Here is a 21,906-nt window from a genome sequence, read left to right as displayed (position 1 = left end):
ATCCTTCAAGTATCAATAATTATTACATATTTTACTATAGAGCCACAGCTATGCAAACAATACTCCCTTTTTACAATCTCTCGAGCAGATCCTAGAAGAAAACAAACATTCAAAACAAATTGTCTTAGCCGAAGATATCAAATAAATATTTTAAACGGAAAATCTGTTGTAATTGAATACACTGTTCTTCTTGTGCACTGTGGATTTATATCATTAATTAACGTACCAACAAGAGTGCCACATGAGTCAGAAACTTGTATTGACAACATTTTTGCTAAAACAATAAATTAACCCCACTGTATCTGCTGTGCTTCGCACCTCTATTACTGATCATCACACCACTACAGTTGGTATTAAAACCACAGTCCACCACCCAAAATTGTCGATAACTCATCATACTGCATTTTTTTAGTTCCATGATTTTTTGAAGATAATCGTATTTCTATATATTAATCAATTTTGTATTAATTTTTTAGGCATCTTTAGTAGAAAACATGCTGTATTTTATATTTAAATAAAAAAGAAATGATGTCTACCTAAGAACAGGTATTTACTATACCCAGTGAGAATAGACAGTGCTTATTATGTTTGCTTGTATTTTAATATTGCTTATTTGTATATTTTTTTACCCACTTCACTGTTTTGCAAACATAATATATAAATATGAATGCTAATAATAAATGCCGATTTTCGGCACTGAACTGAAATAACTCGAGAATAACATATTGTCAATGTGCCAAAACCATCGTTACTTTTAACATGAAATTGAAACGCAAAGCGATTTTTATTATATCCTTAATTACTTATCGATATAGATAAATCCTATAAAAACTGACAACTTAGTACAATAATTCATTTATTACCTGGGCATTCCATGAGAAGAACAAAGTTATCATCGACTGTCTATAAAGTAAAATCAAAATTGATGTACAAAATTGTATATATTTGTACGAAAATTTTTAATATCTTCATCGGTAACATGTAATTGAACATGTTTAGGCAAAAAAATATTTGCACATTCTATTTTTCACACAGAAACCTTAATTTTGCTTTGAGGATAAAATTGAAGATAACTGTTAACTTCCCATTGTAATCGGGGCCATGGCATTAAAAAAAGCTTTTAGTATTCATATTTATACCGTCGGCGTCGCGTCGGTGAAAATTTTAGTTCGACAAACTTTATTTAAATTAATTAAATAATCGTTAAATAAAAAAGGTCTTCTCTCCCTACAACGGTTTGCACTTTGTTTTTTACTGCATTTAAAATTTCTGCAGAAAATATGAATAAACAAAATTAGTTTACCTACATATATTGACCTTTTTGATCGCAATAAATTAACATTCAAAACGCGAATTAAAACATTTTTATTTCTTTTATTACTTCTAGTAGTTTCTAAACTGCATTTAAATTAAATTTTATTTCTATTGAATATATATTTATACATTAAAGGGTTATATAGAGTTAGATTTTTTTTTTAATAGTTTTTTTATATTATTTCATTTTTGTAATGTACATATATTTAAGTAGGTACGGTATACACACATAAAATCAATCTGGTGATTATTTTCGAAGCTACACACATATCTGTAAAGACGTGTCAGAGCGTTTGAAGGTAGGAGGCTGGAGCGGCAGCACTTTCCTAGAATACTGTCATTTATTTACCTGCCTATTTAAAGCGCACGATAGGGAAAAATGGTCTGCAGACAACACCAACTCCAGTTATTAGAAGCTGCCGAAGGAGCGGAGGGTAAATTATATGGCCCTGGAATAGACCACTAGATGTAAGTTTAAAAAAAAATACTCTATGTAAAGTGCTTTTGAAACTTTAAACGCGTTTTTCTTAAATCAGTGTTTTTAAAGTCGGTGATTGTTAAGTAAATAACAGCATTTATCGATACTATTCCTGGCCGATTACCTTTCGTTTCCATCCTTCCTTTGACCCATCCTTATGGTACCTACCTAACATCAAGATAGAAGATATTCAAAATGAGAAGATTCGGACTTAGAACAAAAACAAAACAACATTTTTGACTTCACAAAAAATCGGATGAAAAGTGGTTGTAATCGTTGCGCCTCGTGAAAAACATTGTTATATTTTAAAGTTCGTTTTGTGATCCAGTGCCAGAAATTGAAGAACATTCAGATCATATTAAAGGTAGGTATCTATTCCACGTTCCTATCCTTTCTCAAATATTTCCCAATCACAAAACTGAATGAAATTCGATTTTCATTTACAGTCCGCCTTTTCGTTAACAGCGATTAAGATTTCTCGGAAAAGGCTAAACAGATCAGTCTCAGATTTTCATACAAGCTTCTTAAATATATTTTTTAGTAATCAATCGAAGATTTTTTCTCACCGGTGATTTTATCTTTTTTTATACACAATTTAAGGCTAAAATTTTGGTAAAAAAATCGAGTTTTTGTGAAGCCGACGTTTATTTAAAAAAATATATTTTGCTTTTTCTTTCGATTAATTACAAAATTATACATTACTTAAACGAAATTCGTTTGCTTTTTTCATTTTAGATGATCTAGTCCAGAGATATCGTGGTTACCGGAAGGCGCCTTTTTTGAGAGGAGCTCCTGGAAATCAGCTATAGCAGCTTTCAAAATTATTATTTTTACAAACGTTAGAATATAGTTTAAAGTTACTATAATACGTCCACTAATTTTTACACCAATAAATTAAAAAGCCTTCTCAGAAAAAAATCTTGTAAAATCGGTATATTAAATACACAAAATTAATTGCCCTGACTAGGAAAATCTGTTCCAATGAGGATTGAAAACAAATTAAATATTGAAGTTATCACCTTGATAACTTATTTTGAATGCTACGAATACATCATCCCAATTTCCTATTCCAGCCGTTGCTCACTTCGGCATATCCGCATCATAAATAATCCACGAATAATATGAATCATGGTGTTAGCTTTTTTCCGTGCTATATTCATACGTATAAGAGAGTGATATGAAAAACGAGCTAAGGATTGTACGCGACCAGGCGCGGGGCGGTACATGCATATCAATGTATAAAGCTGCTAACAATCTAAAAAGCCGTATCTCTGAAATTCCCCCAAGGGTAGATGACGTTGAGGCGTCATCTAACGAAACGACGCCAACGCCGACCGACGACGCCGACGTGACACTTTAGAAAGCAATAAACCGCTTACATTCCACGCAAGGGCGAATTAACGCCAAGGGTTCTTTCAGTACCTACATGCTTGTGATTTAAGAATCTCGTTAAGTTCACATTTTTGTCCTTTATTTTACCTACAGATAAAATGTATGTTATATTCAGAATCTATTTTATTATCTTTTTATAGCGTTTTTATTATTGTTTTAGTTCTTAAGTTTGTACAATATTTAAGGCAATACTATAATTATCTAGAAATCATCTTCATCATTCCCCTTTCTAAACCCAATGGTGCTTAGAACACTGCATTTATAAACCAAATGCAGCATGTTTGAATCATCTATTACATGACAGTAAGGTGATCAGTCTTACGCTTCAGGAGCCAGTCAAGAGACAGTAAAATAAAACAGATTGAACAACCTGAAAAAATAATATTTCATTCTTCCCTGTCAGGGCCGCAATTACAAACACCATCTTTATCGGTACGTACTGAGACGGTATATTTAACTTTTCTACTATCCGTACTTTCCTTGGTATGGCGAATTTTGATCTAACAACACATCGATACGCGTTTTCATTACACTACACGTCATCTTAGACGTCATATAATTGAATTTAAGGAAAAAGCGGCGCTGAAACTTTACTCCGCGTTCGATGCTAAATTAAAAATTTACGTTTTTTTTTCGTATTTTAAATAGGCTCTGGAGAATTTATCTTCAACTATACCATCATGGTAAAGGTATGACGTCCTTAACTTCCGATTGTAATTGCAGCCCAGGAATCATATGAAGAATGGTAAGCGAACGCGCCAAACACTACACAACGAGGCGAAATTATCTCTACTCGACTTCCTAATTCAGGATTACGTGAAAGCAGCCATCAAGTCGGAAACCATATTCCCTTCTCAAAAAATGGTTTTCCCTCTCTGTTGCAACAAATTTTGTTTATGTCAAGAAATTTGGTAAGCTGTATTCCATTCCAGATGATCGCAAGTATCAAGGAACTGCAAACTATTTCGATTTACCTCACCCGTGCGAAAGAATTCCCGAAAATATTTTTTTTACTTGACAAAGATATACCTCCTTATGCTCCCAACGAAATTAGAATCTTTACGGATGGTATCCTGCTCGACGGAAAAGTGGGAGCGGCATTCGTTCCTTTTGAGAGTGATAAAGAATTACCAGGCAGAACATTTAAATTAGATAATTTCTGCTCAGTTTTCCAGGCTGAACTACTCGCAATACGAGAAGCTCTCGAATGGTTATTAAAGAAACCACCAGAGAGATGGGTTATTGCAAAAATTTATCAGATTGTCGTTCGGGTGTTCAAGCTATAACATATACTCGGTCGGTAAATCCATTCATTGTAGATATTCAGAGTAAAATTAAGCATCTAAAAATAAGAGGGATGAACATTCAAATATGCTGGATAAGAAGACATGCTGGTATCGTAGGAAATGAGAGAGCGGATGAACGAGCAAGAGCCGCAACTTGTAAAAGAACGGCACCTTTCTTCTCAGAATTTCCCCTTAGCTTTGCTAAACGCTGTATAAAACAAAATACGCAGCAGCGTTGGGAGGATCATTACCGCGCTTCTTCTACAGGTAAATCACTAAAATGTTTTTCCCAACGCTGGCTGATGCAGCAAACTTCCGTCATCATCACCAAAGTACTTTCGAAACGACCCAAATTTTTACCGGACACGGAGCTATGAGAAGTTATCTACATAGGTTTAAATTAAGGAATGATGACTATTGTCCATGCGATGATATTTGTTCACCTCTGTGACTCTTATAGAACATCTGTTATTTCAGTGCCCATTTTCAGTTTGCAACGCCATAATCTTGAAGCAGAATGCAGGAAAGATGGAATATCCTTAACAGATATCCACACTGTAGTTAAAAGTAGTTATCACGCGCCATTGTTCTTGAACTTTGCAACAATGGTGATTGGACTCATAAAGGTAATAAACCAAAATCAGTGATCGAACATCCCATTTCCAAGACAAACAAAAACTTTTTTTTTTCCGAGTACCTTAGCCTTGTACATGACACGTAAGGTACTAAATACAGGGGTCCAAATATATATAAAAAAAATATATTAAAAAAAACAAATTTTGTTTATTTATTTTTATTTGGGGAAAAAAACAACCGTTTTTACATATATTGTATACAGAAAATAAGAATATGTATAAACGAAAATTGTGAAAACAACAAATAAAAAATTTCCACAGTGGTGTAAGCTATTGATTAAGTACATTATCGGTATCAAAATAAAAGCAATTAACAATTGTTAGGCACTTAGAAGTTGCAAATAAAATAAAAATACATATATTTATATACAGTTATAAAAATAAAGTAAATAAAAACAAGATAAATTTAAATTTAAAGTACAAGAAAAGAAAAGAAAAAAGTTATGTAATATTTTTTTATATAATTTTTTTTTATATATAAAAATTTACATATCATGTTTTTGAAATCGCATAATCACAAAATCTTGTTTCATGAACATTTAGTTCAATGTGACTTCCGTGGTTTATCCTTTAAGGTACAGATATTATTATATAAAAAACGATCGATATTCATTCGTTTTATCTACTTAAAAATACCGCACAGAAATAGTTAGGGACTGGGTAAAACCATTAAGTCTGTCAGACCTTTAAATGCAAGCCATGAAGAGACACCGTTCACGTTCTTTAAATATGACATTTCACCTTTCTTTTTTCCATTTGCTGGAAACTTTTCCTAAGCGAAGAGGAAATAGCTAAAGGCTAAAGCGTTTCACGACTGTCACACGAGTAGCATTCCTTCCTCCAAATGTCGGATACCACTTAATAGATACGTGGCCGTGGAAAATTTAAAGATACGGTGAAACTAAAAAAAAATATTTACGAATTCGCCGAGATTTGAAAGAGTTTTTTATAGAAATAAACCCAATTACGTTGCGGCGTACGTAAGTACATTGTGAGATCTAAAATGGTATTTTATTTCAATAAGAAATTTGGAATTACTTATCATATTTCTATCAAAAGTTTAAAACTCTTAGATACATAATATTATTTATTTATTTATTTATTCTATTTATTTAATTTTACAATACGCCCAAGGGGCATTTACAAAAAATATACAGTTAAGTACAAACATAGTGCGTAAAAATTTAAAAGATAAACAATGCTTTTTTGTATACATTTAGAAACAATAAGAAGCATACTGCCATGCAAAATAAAAAGTGAAACTTTACATAGTAAAAAAGAAAAAAATAATTTTATATGGATATAATAAAAGTAATTGAATTAAAAAGCAAATTGTAAATAACTTCTAAAGAATTCAAACAAAAAAAATATATACATTTTCATATACTTATAAGTATAAAAAAAATGGTATCAACAAACTATTGTCAGAATAAGATGAAAAAAATGTGTGTATATATACTTTGGCTTTCTTTTTTATTATTAACATAATACAACACAGAGATGAAGAACATTTTAGAGAAGGGAAAAAAGACGTCTAGGCATCCACGAAGCTGTCATTGGCTGGTTTAATTGGCCTCTTTACACACTGTGTAACATTCACAATTCTGCCTATATTCATTCGTTTCTTCCATCTGTTGACGTTTGTTGAGTTAAAGAGCTGAAAACTTTATATATCACCCGCAACAATAAAGGTTTCAGCTCTTTAACTTCACTAAAGTCAACAGATGGAAGAATTGAAGAATTATAGATGTTCAAACATAGGTAAAATGGTAAATGTTACACCGTGTGCAATGTGATTACTTGAACCAGCCAATGACAAGTCATAAACCCTGTAGATGCCTAGACTTCAATATTAACTTCTCTAAAATGTTCTTCATATCTGTTGTATTATTTGATTATTAAAAGCTCCCTAGGGGGTTGAATCCAGTCCTTGTCTACAAAAATTTGGACAAACTCAAAACATTGTTCCTTTGTTATTTTAACAATTAGCTTAATGAACCACAGATCATCAAGAAAATGACTTTGTTGTACAAAATGACCGGACGCTTCAGATGCCGCCAGTCCAGGAACAATAAAATTCTGCAGTTCCTCCTTAAAGGTAAGCAGAGAAGATAAAACGCCTTACAACCCTGCCTTTGCATGCATACCTCACTTCCTCTACATGTTTACATCTTCATTAAACAACCTTTTAAAACAATATTTCATGTCCACCCCGCGAGGAATCAACCCAGAACCTCAAAAATGGTAGGCGAACGCGCTAACCCACGCACTACATAATAAGGCGGACTTAAAATCGATTTCCAAATTGAAATTTTTTACGTAAGAGCAATCATCGAGTCGAAAACACTCGTTCAGGATTCTGTTTCTACTTTACACATAGAACTATATTCTTTATCCGCCTGGACAGACATAGAGAAAATGTTAAAGTTTGTAAATGAAAATTCTTGAATTCTTGATTATATCAACTCATAAGGTATTAGTCATTGATTATATCAACTCATTAGTTAATCTGAAACACTTTGTTGATCCTTAAGACAAAAATAATTTAATTTAATTTAATTTCATAAAATTTTGAATTCTCTATCCTAACCTCGGTTGTGTATAAACATTGAATTTCTTAAAAAAGATACCAGTTTAAAAAATGTCGCAAAAGCGAAGAAACCGGTCACTGGATATTCCAAATTTGTGGATTAAAGTATCACTCGTCTTATATTTCTACAATGAAAGAGAAAATTAATATGATTTAGATCCCAAATGACATGAAAACGTCGCAGGTACTAGACTTAATAGCAAAACATGACAGTTTCTTGTTATTCATTATACAGAAGACATTACTTACGTGAATAAATATTTATATTCCTATTTTTATACCAAATTTACCTTCGATCAAACCTTCGTATTAAACAGTCGTATTGGTGAATATAATACTCGTATAATTATTTCGCAAAGGTCATACCGTATACATACGTACTGAGTTATGCCTTATGGGCATAAAGTACGAGTAAGGATTGTATAAGGTGCAAAGCGTAATATATATTTAGCAGGAGTAGTTAACAGGTCAAATGCGAACCGATTTTCAAGCAGAGATATATCTCTTTCATTTACGTTTTTTATTAAATAAAAATACACAAAGAAGATAACCTTTTCTAAAGAAAATTTATTACTGTATTTATTTATTTGATTTTATTTGATAAAATCAACAGTTCTACATATTTTATTTTTACATCTGAGTATTTTTTTCATTCTTTATTTCCATTCTTAATTCTTAATTACTCTTACAAGTTTTCTTCATTTTTAATATTATTTCCATTTGTAAATACTCACTACAAACTACAAACCTTAAAATATTTTTTTTTTTCACTTAAATTTAAATATGTAAACAACTTTCATTTATGTTTTCTTTTTCCTTCTCTTTTTTATACTTTCATAATTAACATTAGATTTAATTGCTTTTTAATATGGAAACTTCACTGGTCCATTAGAATTAAGTCCAATTGTGTATAATATTAAACTTTGTAACTGTACTGTGTGTTTCCTGAATAAAAGAAAATAAAAAAAAATATATATTTATAGTAAACAAACAGATATAGCGTATAAACTCAGAACTAATAACAGATTTCCACAAAGTATACAAAGTTAGTAAAGAAAGTATATTACATATGAAATACAACAACAACAACAACAAACCATCACGCCGTTTCCCCGTAAGGGTAGGCAGAGAGGATAGAACGCCACAACACTCTATCTTTGCATACAGATCTAGCTTCCTCTACATTCATACATCTTCTCATGCACGCGCGCCGATTATTCCGACTTTTGACATGTCCATCTTTAAGTATTTGTTGGATTTGGTCATGCCACGTCTTTCTCGGTCTTCCTCTATTTCTGCATCCATCAACATTCGCATTGTAAATATTCTTAGCCGTTCTTTCGCTGTCCATTCGTTCTACATGTCCAAACCAGCGCAGAGCAACTTTCTTGATTCTGTCGATAATGCTTGTCTCAGCCTTACATAATGTACGGATCTCAACATTTGTGCATCTATCGTACATAGTTTTACCACACATTCGCCTGAGAGATCGCATCTCGACAGCATTCAGCCTACTTTCATCCCTGTTTTTCCAAGTCCATACTTCGCTCCCATACATCAGGGACGGGACCAGGACTCCGTTGTGAGCTGCCAATTTTTCCTCTTGTGACAATCATTTATTTGCCAAGGTCGATTAAGTGCACCGTTCACTCTGTTCCCGGCACTCACCCTCCTTTCAATATCTTTCTCAGTCATTCCATCCCTAGTGAACATACTTCCCAGATACACAAATTCCTCTACTTGTTTTAGTATAACTCCATTCACAGTGATTTCACATTTAGTCATACTTTCATTTCTTTCAAAAACCATCACATTCGATTTATGGACAATCATCAGCAAATCGCTTCTCTTGCATACATCATATGAAACAGATACATATAAAAATGTTATTTTCATGTACTCGTAAATATTTTTCAATAATCAAAGAATTTTTTTATACTTTTTTAAGAACAGTAAGTTATTGTAAATTGGGCGGGATTAGAACAAGAGTTCTTGAAGAGAGGATAAGGAGGGGAAAGGAGGAGTACATATTTATTTTTATAATGTCTACTAAGTTACATAATGCATTATGTATAATTATGTATTTCTAAAAAAAGCTTGAAGGTGTTATTTTTTCTGAGCAAAATTCATTCTAATACCGTATTTCATACGAAAACTATGCAATAGGTAACGCAATACTGGAGCTGGTCTTATTCTAAACAAAAAATCCTTGAGCGGTTTAAAATATGTTGTTATCGAGTCAAGCTTGCTAGATTATTCTATACGTGTAAGAAAAACAAAAAAAATACAAATACAAACAAAATAAAAATACATGCAAAATAGGGATCTGGAAACACAAAAATACCCTGGATATGATAATAAATCGTGTTCATTATAAGAAATAAAATTATTTCAATACAGATTTGAAAGAGTAAACTCTTTTTGTCATATAAATAAATATGCACTTTGAACATTCTGAACCGGGTTTAATACCCGTATGCAGAGACAAACCTTAAGGTGAGGAGAGTACATTATATTGTCTTCACCTTCGGGTTATTCTCTGCATTTGAAATTAGAATGTACTTTCCTCACCTTAAGTTTTGTCTCTGCATACGGGTATAAGTCTCGTGGTAGTGTCATGAACTTACGGATCAAAAGTCCGAAGTTCGAACACCGCTCTACCACAACTAGAGTTGTAAAACTACCGTAGCCTACCAAATCGCTCGGTAGTAAACAGGTAGCCTACCGTTTCCTACAGTAGCTTCGGTAGTTTATTTTTTAGGTATAATATATTAAATATTTTGATAAAATAAATATTTTTTTACTACGATTTTATTATTATTATTCAACTGAAGTGACTACTAATGAATTCTCATTTATTCAGACTGAAGAACTAGAAGATTTATATATGGAAATAGAAGATCCTCTTATTATGGAACTATATGAGCACCTGTATTTTTTTGTATTTGTTATAATTTTAATGTTTCTTTCAGTTACAACAAGTACCTACACATTTTAAGTCATATTGTCCTATTTGTAATATTTTTCTTTAAATTTGATAAAAATATTGTACAAAATTAAATTAACAGTCTTTTATTTATTTACCTTCCGGGGATAAGTAAGGGAGGATTCAATTTTACAATATACGAGGGGGGACCCAAAAGTAAAGGGAATCGCGCTGTGGTGGGGAGGGAGAGTAGGGATACCCATTTTTTGATCCGATATTCGTTATGGACACGTCTTTTGAGTTAGTGTGCGAAGTTCTGTTGTTGTGAGTGTATCAGTTCGTCTGTGGGAATTTTTGTAGTGAAACAACTTTTTCCATGTCGCCGAGGGGCGAAAAAAAATTTACTTAACGTGCCCTATGGATTGAAATGAGGTGGTGCGCTCTGGACGAAAATAATAAGATATTACTTATAAAGTGAATTAACGGCCATTTACAAAAATTAAATGTTTTCTATCAAATCATCATCATTGTATAGGGCACTGCATTGGTACACTACAGAGTATCTTGATCATTTTTGTTACATGTAGGTAAGATGATCAGTCTCACGCTTCAGGCACCAGTCCAGGGACTATGAAAAATATTCAAGTGTAAAAATACCCTTTTAAATAAATATTTTATGTCAACCATGTCGGGAATCGAAACCGAGACTTCTTGGATGGTAGGCAAACGCGCTGACCGCTACGTGGTTCCTTACTATAAAATACCAATGGTATAAATACAGGCTGTATATAAAATATTACTAATCAAGTGATTATACATCCATTCTATTAAAAAAATCGTTTTCTACCAAAACTACCGAAATCTACCGTATTCTACGGTAGAATACGTTTCTTACAATAAACTACCAATGGTATACTACCGGCCTTACATCTCTAAACAAGTAATTTACGTATTTTGGAAAAACAACCAAAAATTGAAAAATTTGAATAAAAAATATACAGACGCAAAATAATAACGAATAAAGCAACATGCAAGAATTTAAAAAATATATATTTATTTTAGTTTAGTAAACAATCAGAATTTCGTGCTGGTAAATTATTATTTAAAATAATCAATTAAAAGATATGTAAAGCTTTATTTTTTTTTATTTTTTAATAAAAAGAAATCTGAGCGGTCTTATAATTTACTTAATATTTCAATTTTGGTGGCCATTTTCAACGAGTTGTAAATTTGTTTTTGATTTTTAAGTGATTGTTTTATACGGTTATTTTATTTGTTACTATTTCGTTATTATTTATGTTTTATGAATTCTAAATAACGTTTATTTTACAACGCATCCTTACCCCTTCTATTTTTTCTTCGTCGATAAGCCCGGGCAACTAGTGATTTATTTTTTCAACTCGATTGGGCTTGGAAATAATTAATTACAGTCGGTCTCAGCAACAAACACTTTGTCCACCCCTGATATAATGTATTGAATAACATCATGCCCCGTACTAAGCAGCGGAACATTGGGATCGTAAATCAGATACAGGAAAGCAGACAACCTTAAAAATAAACGATCATGTACATATTAGACATGAATGTTTCGTTTTATTTGTGTAGTAAATATTATAACACCCTTAATGTTTATTATGCAGGGGATGACGAGTATATGCAATCAATATCTGAGTATTTCCACAGGATATTCGAGTAAATAAAACATGAAAGCGTTCGTACATTTTTTCCTACATTTCGTTAAAGGGAAATTGTCCTTTTTATCACATATAAAACGCATTTTTTTACAATCGCGTTATTTCATGTGGGGATTGAAAAAGAACTACACGCGTCTACTTATTTATTTCTATTCATCGACATGCACGCTCTTTTTTTTACCTAAAGAGTAGATTCAATTAAATATTTAGGCATTTATATAGTAGGGAATTTAAGATGGAATAATCAAATCGAAAATGTTAAAAATAAATTGAAAAAACAAATTCACTTTTTTTAACCTACAAGAAGTATAATTAGCCTAAAAGAATTGGTAAAAATATATTACGCAATAAGTCAATCAGTTTTGGAATATGGAATAATTGGATGGGGATGTGCAAATGACACATTGATCAAACAAATAATAATTGCACAAAAAGCTTTCATAAAAATTATGTCAAGAGTCCCAATCAGAACTAGCTCCCTCGGTATATTTGTAAATATCCTCCCATAAGAAACAATTTATCAAAAAAGCAAAACAATAAAGAAATATCTAGTTTGTAAAATCACTGCTCTAGTGACATAATCCAGGGAGAAAATACGTGAATACGTTTTTACAAAGAAAAGTCAAAACGCGCTTTCCCTTCGAGATTAGAAGATCAACATCTGCACTTAACCGACTACTTACATCGAAAATCTCAATTTTACTATTATGTGACTTATCTGACTAAACACCCCTACCGGGAATTATTTCTATCAATTTTCATAAAAAAAATAATATCAAACCGATTTTTTTCTCTATACAATACCAGGATTGACGAAACTTGTTTCATTACAAAAGGGTAGAAAGTTTGTTTATCGAATAAACAAACGCTACGGTACAGGTGACCGCTACCAAGGGTCAATATTTTCATAGAGTTCTACATTAAATATTCAGTAAACGTGGGACATGCCACTTGAGAGCAATCAATATTCGGGGTTGGTTGTAAAACGTAAAAGGCACACGTACGAAGACAATGACCGATCTTACACGAAGCTAACGTTTACGACACTCGACGACTCTCGAAGAATGTATTTCGTTTATCCAAATAGAAGGTGAACGACGTGACCTACGTGGGCAAGTACGGACCCAATAATAATACCACCACGTCGATTAATAGTAATACCCGTATGCAGAGACAAACTTTAAGGTGAGGAGAGTACATTCTATTGTCTTCACCTTCGGGTTATTCTCTGCATTTGAAATTAGAATGTACTTTCCTCACCTTAAGTTTTGTCTCTGCATACGGGTATAAGACTCGGTAACTACTGCTGTTTTTATTTTCAATTTAATATTCGGGGAGACGATCTTGAAGACATTTCAAAGACTACGCAAAAAATAATTATTTATTTAGATTTTTTCAAAAATATTTTTTTTTACATCAGTACGGCACATTTTGATATGTTTAGTTTACTGAAGCAAAAAAAGTTCAACATAGTAAACAATATTTTGAAGTTTTTTAAATGTTCTCACTGGCATCAGATTTCAGCTCTTTAATGATACAATAAATAACAAGCCGGAAGAATTGAAGTAATGTGGATGTTCAAATTTGGTCAGAATGGTGAATGTTACACAGTGTGCAAAGTGGCTACTTATCCAGCCAATGAAAGGTCAAAAGCCCCGTAAATGCCAAGACTTTCATATACGCTTTTCAATAATATTTTCCATCTCTGTTCTAATATATATTTCACTTAATCATTTTACTTCACGGCGATAAGATTTTAGTAAAACATCATCGAAAGATTGGAAGTAAATATTTTTGTTTCGGAGCGGAAATAATGCATATTAAAAAAAAACTCGTGAAGGGCTTTCATTAGGTTTTTTTTATATTTTTATTTTTGAATAACATTATAAATAAATTTATTAGGGACAGAGACACAGTTTATAGCGACACAATCAGGAACGACCCATGCCTGGGAACATGCCCCGAGTTGCTAAAAAAAATCCGTGTTGAGTCGGGGCACTTGTGATGCATTCATAAACATACATACACACATATTTACACATATAATCGCACATACAAATTCATATTACATATTATACATACATTTTAAGTTTATGCATATCATGCTACATATTAATATACTATTCATTACATACTTATTATCATTTTGCTTTAGGGTGTGTATTTTTATGAAACATAATAAATGTATTGGGATATAACTTTTCCCGTTACTAAAGCCAAAACAGACTTTTAGAAAAATATCGTTATGAGATTGGAATTTATATTTTCGTTAAACTAAGGCAATTCGATTGGATTGAAACGCACTAGTTAAGAAGTTTAACCCGTCGCACCCCAGAAGTAAACTGTCGTAAGTCAAAATTTGGATGTTTTGTGTTATGAATGAAGTTTAACTACTTTTTTTGTTTCTTTTTCAAGAAAACACTCATGTATCTGTACGATTTTTTCGACCGAGATATAACACAAGCGTCGGTATTCTTTCAAATCAAAGACAAACCAATATAACGAACAAAAAAACCATCACGCCGTTTCTCCGTAGGGGTGGGCAGAGAGGGTAGCACGCTATATCACTCTGTATTTGCATACAGACCTCGCTTCCTCTGAATTCATACTTGTTCTCATGGACGAACACCGATTATTCCGGCTTTCGACATGTGCACCTTCGAGTATTGGTTGCATTCGGTGGTGCCATGTCTTTCTAGTCTTCCCCTTTTTCTGCAATCATCAACATTCACATTGTAAATCCTTTGAGCGATCCTTTCGCTGTCCAATCGCTCTATATGCCCAAACCAACGCAGCACCCCTTTCTTGAATTTGTCCATTATGCGCGTCTCAGCCTTGTATGATGCACGAATTCTGTCATTTTTGCAACTATCATACATCGTTTTACCACACATTCACCTGAGAGATAAAATTTCGAAAGCATTCAGTCTACTTTCACCATTATTTTTCGAATTAAATATTTCGCTCCCATACGTAAAGGTCGGCACCAGAACTCCTTTGTGAACGGCTAATTTTTTTATACATTTTTTTTATGTTTGATTTATATTTGAGTTAGCTTATATTACACTTAGTACATAAACTAATATTTCATCATCATAGTTCCCTTTCCGCACCTAATGGTGCTTAGGGCACTGCATTGGTACACCAATCGCAGCGTATCTTGATCATTTTTGTTACATGAAGGTAAGATGATCAGGCTTACGCTTCAGGTACCAGTCCAGGGACTATGAAGTATTCTAATGTAAAAACACCCATACAAATAAATATTTCACATCAAACATGTGGGAATCGAACCCAAGACCTCTTGCATGGCAGGCTAACGCGCTGACCATTACACCACGAGGCCGACAACTAATATTTACACTTACTTTAATAATATATCTACTTACATCATCTTTTGCCTCCTACGACAAATATTTGTTCGCCAAAGTAGATTTAAGTTCATCGTTCACCCTGTTCCCGGCACTCATCATCCTTTCAATATATTAATGTCTTCCTATGCCTAGTAAACATACGTCCCAGATATACAAACTCTTCTACCTAATTCAGTATATCACCGTTCACACTGATCTCACGTTTCGTTAAACTTTCATCCCTTTCAAAAACCCTTAAATTAATTACGATGCTACTACAGTGTTCCTTTGAAATTTGAACAGTAAAAAATGAGCAAATACAACAGAAAATACTGGGCATTATAAAGTCAATATTCATTAAGTTACGAGCATTATTACATTTTTAAAAGTTTGTTTTTGCGCTCCGCAAAATGACCGACTTGCAAACAAACGAACTATCTTGCCGTTTCCCCACGAGAATATTAAATATAAAAATACCTGTCTTAATTTGGCCATTGCATCGGCCGATATAAATTCAGTCTTGTCTGCGTGAAGCAAGAAGCACATTACTTGGTACTGCGACTGGCCCCTCTCTTCTTCTCCGAGGACCAGCGCTTTCAGAATCTGCACTTCCTGAAAATGATAATTCATTTCGTTAATTTGCTTTCGACCACAAATAATTCAACTAAAAACATCTGGGTACCTCTACGCCATACGATTCTGTTTTATTTTCTATGTTCCGTCTTTGAACAATTTACACTTTACTAAAATAAATAAAACAACAATGTTTGATTATGTCCAAATGCTTGCAGACTGGCTGGATTTCCTCCTACTTCACAAAAGTCAACAGATGGTAGAGTTGAGGAAATGTGGATGTTCAAACATGGGCAGAATGGTGAATGTTACACAGTGTGTAAAGTGGCCACTTAAACCAGCCAATGACAGGTCATAAGGCCTGTAAATGCCTAGACTTCCATATTCCCTTCTCAAAAATTTTTCCCTCTCTGTTGAAATGAATTTAAATAAAACAACTTTGTTTTTAAACAATATTTTTTTCCACCGACCGGTTTCAAAGCAAACAAGCTTCATCGTCGAGGTTTACGTAACTAATGAATTATTTCCTATTTTATTTTATCAATGTTTACTTAATACTACATGTGGAGCTAATAAATAAAGTCTTTTTTTTCCTAAATTATTAATTTTAGATGCATATTTTCGAAACTAGACAGGAGTGGACTAAAATAAATATTGTTTATTTTGTTATTAATTAATTTATCCTTATTATAATTAGTTCTTTTAATTTCTAAGATTTCCATGTTGTCTACATTAAATATTTTATTTTCAACATGAAGTACTTTTAATAAAGGGTCGTTATTGAAATAATGATTATTTTCTATTAGATGGTTTAAAGTAAATCTTCACTTCTTAAACATATCAAATGATGACGACATTATGTCGATGATGTTTTTTGTTTGTTTATAGAGTCTTTGCATTTTAGTTTAATTGGTGTCCTGACGAAGAAACGGGTAAGTCTTGAAACCGGTAGATATAAAAAAATGGTAAGTGGTCATATATAAATATTTCATAGCATTTGGAATATACACAGTTTGAAAAATACCTTAACATTTTAACAAAGTGAAACCGTTCATATGACCTAAACAATATGTTATAAATTGCATTATCTTGATATTGGAGCATTAATCAAATGCAGCCTCCTATGCAATGTTCTGACAGCTATAGACACCCTTAATAATCGAAAACAATTAGATATCAACGCATAATAAATATAAATGTACAACTAGAATTCTTTCAACCGAAAATTCTAACTTTGTAATATTATTCGTTTCCTATAATAACAATCACTTCCATAACAACTAAATGATTAAGACTGACTGTGAAATGGTGGTATTGTAACGGGCTTTGGATCAAAAGGTCCAAGGTTCGAATCCCTTTAAGAACTAGTTTTCCACTTTCCAACACGGTTAATTACGTCCAACATAAAATGTCCCAAAAATTAGGTAAATTAAAAGAATACATTTTTAGGTAAATCATGAGAACACAAATGTTTTCAAAATATGTTTTGATATTTGAAAAAACATATACTTCCTTTTTTTAACCAAGCCAGACGCAACAAATCATCGCATTTCCACTTAAAGTTTGGGCTTGTTAAATACTTTTAATATTTTTAAGAGTAATGTATAAAACAAATTAGAAAAACGAAATATAATTCAATAAATAAAATAAAAATAGTATTAAAAATACATTAAGACTATAAGATGATTGTACGCATCAAAAACAGAAAAAAACATTGTATGAAAAATAAAGAAAGTTTTATATAGATTTGACATAGCTATAAACAATATATTTAAGAACGTTTTTAAATACACAATCGTTGAATTAAAATTATAATCAAGAGTTATTTTAATGTTCTACATACCTACGTAGATACAAACTATGCACGACACTCTCAGATTCCACGTTTACATTCCTTAGTCAACAAATTTACTTGTGATATGGACTTTTATAATTGCAATTAAGTACATTGTTTAAAGCTAATATTAAAGTCGATGTAAAACTTTCTTCTTCATGCTTTTTTTTGTTTTTTAGTGTGCATTATTATTATCTAATTTTTTTCTGAAATTATTTTTTCAAATATTTTTAATGTGTACCATATCTTATACATTTACTGAAATTTAATTTTTATTAATATTTTTTATATTAATTTGTTAATATGATGGTTTCATTTTTTAAAATTATAAACACAATTTTCGTTTTATTTCCAATATTTTGCTTATTTACTTTACATACCTATTTTTTTTAATGCATCTTTTTATTCGTAGCCATTAAACTTACAGTATATCTAAATTTTTCTAATATTTCTGAAGCTAAATTTTACTTTTAATTTTGTCTTTCAGGATGCTTTTTAGGTTTCTATATGTCCTTTTAAAAATAAAATGTTCTTTTTTTCATTCCTTTTAAAATAATAACTATGTACTTATCTGTATCATATACTAAGCCTTGGGCGCATTTTAAAATTAAATAAATAAAATTCGTCGAAATCGAATTTTAGGATTATATTATACACCCGTTCGCCTCATACTGCGCCGTGCCATTAACTATCGGCATTAAATATTACCTATAATTACATAGCCAACGGAATATACCAGAATGAAAACATAATTACCACGATAAATTTAGATAAGTAGGATATTTTAGCGAGAGAAAACAAAACAAAGGCTAACGTCTAAAGGCTTTGTATATTCTAGGGTTCAATTAAAATTTACTCCTATGTAGTTAAACGTTTAAGGAACATAACATTTTCATGTTGGAACCGCTGAAAAGTTTAACGTGACTTTCATACTTGTTTCCAAGTTTACAGCGAATATCAACCTTACATTGCAGGTGATGTTCTTACAAAAGGAAGTTCGTACAAACAATACATTAATGTATGTAGCACAAAAATTAATAAAGTTCTAAGAAGAACGAATATTTGTAAAGGAGAAGAAATAACAATACGGGCATGGTTAAATGTAAAGATAATTCATTTATTTATTTACGGACTCATTCAGTCCATTCAACAATGGCAAACACATTTCCTTATAATACATACAGGTGCAATTGAAATAAAAGTAAAAATGAAAGTAAAGATTAGACAAAAAAAAAAAAAAAAATACTACCTCGAGACAAAATCTGATCTATCTTCGTGATTGTTTAAATCTAGAAAGACTTACACCAAAAAAGTCCCGATCTTGTCTCGAGTTTACAATGCGACCGAATCGGGATGGTGGTCCATGCAGGTTTTGTTAGCAGGACATCTAGTGACTTTACTAATATTATGTTCACAGTTAAAGCACTCTATCGCTCACTTGTCCGTCCTCTTTCAGAGTATGCCTCCGCGATCTGGTATTCCTTCTATGCAAGCCGGATAAATCATATCGAATCGGTGCGACATCGTCTGCTAAGAAAAGTAGCATGGGTGATTGGCCTCGAGAGGGGAGACTACGCTTACGGAGAAACGGAGTCAATGTTAAAAATCTCAAGTCAATAAAATTAAAAGAATTTTACGTAAAAAAATGCATAATATAACGATTGTTGTTCTTGAATTATTAAAAAACATAGAAGTAATTGTCATTGAGATAAAGGTAAATAAAATATAAACAATATTTAAATTCAGAAACAAATTTTGCCTTTAATAGAATATCTTCCTTATAAAAAAAGACGTTAAAAGACATTGATATAAAATTGTATAATCATTAAATTATAATCTATATCAAATGAGGTACTCGTAATAAAATCTTCAAACAATCTAAAATAATAAAATTCTGATTTTTATACGTTATTCAATAAGTAATAAAAACGATATTAAAAAGAAAGGTACGCAAAATTGTATAATCATTCAATTATAAACTACATCAAATGAGGTACACGTAATAAAATCATCAGATAATCTAAAATAATAAAATTCTGATTTTGAATACGTTATTCAATAAATAATAAAAACGAGATTAAAAAGAAAGGTACGCAGTTATTTATAATTTATTTATATTTCATTTATGACCTTTTCTAAATAAATTTCTAAAAATTTATGTACAACAGGCTTTATAATATTTTTTAAAAGACGATAGAAAAAGTTTTTTTACATGGAATAAATTGAGATTTTTCAGTCTATTTTCATTCCTAGATTTAGACAACTGTGTACTATTGTAACATATAAAATAAAACAAATAATAAAGTCTAACTAAAGATCTGACGGGAATTTCCCGATTTCGCGGTCAAAGCATTGTGTTATTCTTCTACCTTTCGGAATTTTCATTATTCTGGAAATTCCAAGGATTCATTTAAATTAGAATTAAACAAGTCGAGTCTCCCTTGTAACGCGCTAGGGCACATAACACTTAATCCTAATATTATAATCAGCATGTCATCTTATTTACTTTATACAATAATTTTGTTTACTTTAGATAATTATTTTCAATTTACTTTAAATAGCTGGACAAATTTCAGTACATTCAACAAATTCGACAAGACAACAAAAATGATAAATTTATTTTAATAATTCAGTACTTTTTTCTAGTAGTAAAAATGAGCTTGATTCAAAATGATCGTATCCTGTAATATCAATAAACCGAACAATCACGTTCGTATACAGGTCAGACATTTTTTAAAATCTAATATATTCAGATGCTCCTACGTCGACGGAGGTTTTTTTTAGTTTATATCAATAAACCAAATGATCACGCTCGTACGGGCCACACCAATTTTATTTTTTTATCGAAGATAAGATCAAATTCAGATGTTTCTACGTCGATGGCATTTTTTTTTGTTTAAGCATACGCTAATAATATTCCATAAATAAATCATGTATGCATGTAAGCTAAACGAAATGAATCAGTTCAATAAAATATACAAATGAGGCAAATATTATGTAAAGTTTATATTTGAAGAACTAACTTTGTGGTTATTCATTATAATAAAATAAATAAAACAACTTTGTTTTTAACCACTAATTTATTTATTTTTTCCACCGACCGGTTTCAAAGCAAACAAGCTTCTTTGTCAAGCTTACGTAAGTAATGAATTTATTCCTTTTTTATTTTTATTATGTTCACTAAACACTACACGTGGACCCAATAAATCAAGTCGTTTTTTTTCCTTAAACGGGTGGTAATTTGATATCACTATTTTCGTTAGACAGGAGGGCACTAAAAGAAATATTGTTTATTTGGTTATTAATTATTGTTTTCTTATTATGAATCGCTTTTTTTAATTTCTAAGATTTCTAAGATTTCTAAGTTGTCTAATTTTAATATTTTATTTTCAACATGAAGTACTTTTAATCCAGTGTCTTTATCGAAGTTACGATTATTTTCTATCAGATGATTTTGCGAATTCAGAAAAAATATTATTATTTAAGCATCTGAAGTGTTCTTTTACTCTTATATTAAATTTTCTTTTAGTTTTTCCAATGTAGATTGAATCGCAATCATTACAATTTAATTGGTATATCCCAGATTTATAATATTTATGGATTTTGTCTTTGTAATTTGTTAACAATGTTCCTATATTATTAGTTGTGTAGAAAGCCGGTTTAATGTTTGATAGTGGGGAGTGTAGTATTTAGTGAACATGATAAAAATAAAAAAGGAATCAATTAATTAGTTACGTAAACCTAGACGAAGAAGCTTGTTTGCTTTGAAACCAGTTGGTGGAAAAAAAAAAGATTAAAAAAAATAGTGGTTAAAAGCAAAGTTGTTTAATT

The 21,906-nt window shown here is 31.4% G+C and overlaps 1 protein-coding gene across 1 annotated transcript in view; it reads right to left on the bottom strand.

Moving 5' to 3' along the window:
• The window catches only part of LOC148276327 (out at first protein-like), a gene marked incomplete at its 5' end in the record, with an annotated part of 36,996 nt that extends 20,716 nt beyond the window's left edge, over positions 1-16,280 (bottom strand). The window contains one exon of the mRNA XM_088234427.1: positions 16,146-16,280. Within this exon, the coding sequence (XP_088090553.1) occupies positions 16,146-16,280 (135 nt within the window). The remainder of the gene's footprint in view (positions 1-16,145) is intronic.
• Between the last annotated feature and the right edge of the window lie 5,626 nt (positions 16,281-21,906).

Source organism: Micrasema longulum, unplaced genomic scaffold, assembly GCF_059751315.1.
Source record: "Micrasema longulum isolate JH-2025_06_02 unplaced genomic scaffold, ASM5975131v1 h1tg001239l, whole genome shotgun sequence".
NCBI classification, from domain to species: Eukaryota; Metazoa; Arthropoda; class Insecta; order Trichoptera; family Brachycentridae; genus Micrasema; species Micrasema longulum.
This window is presented reverse-complemented; position numbering and strand designations above follow the sequence as displayed.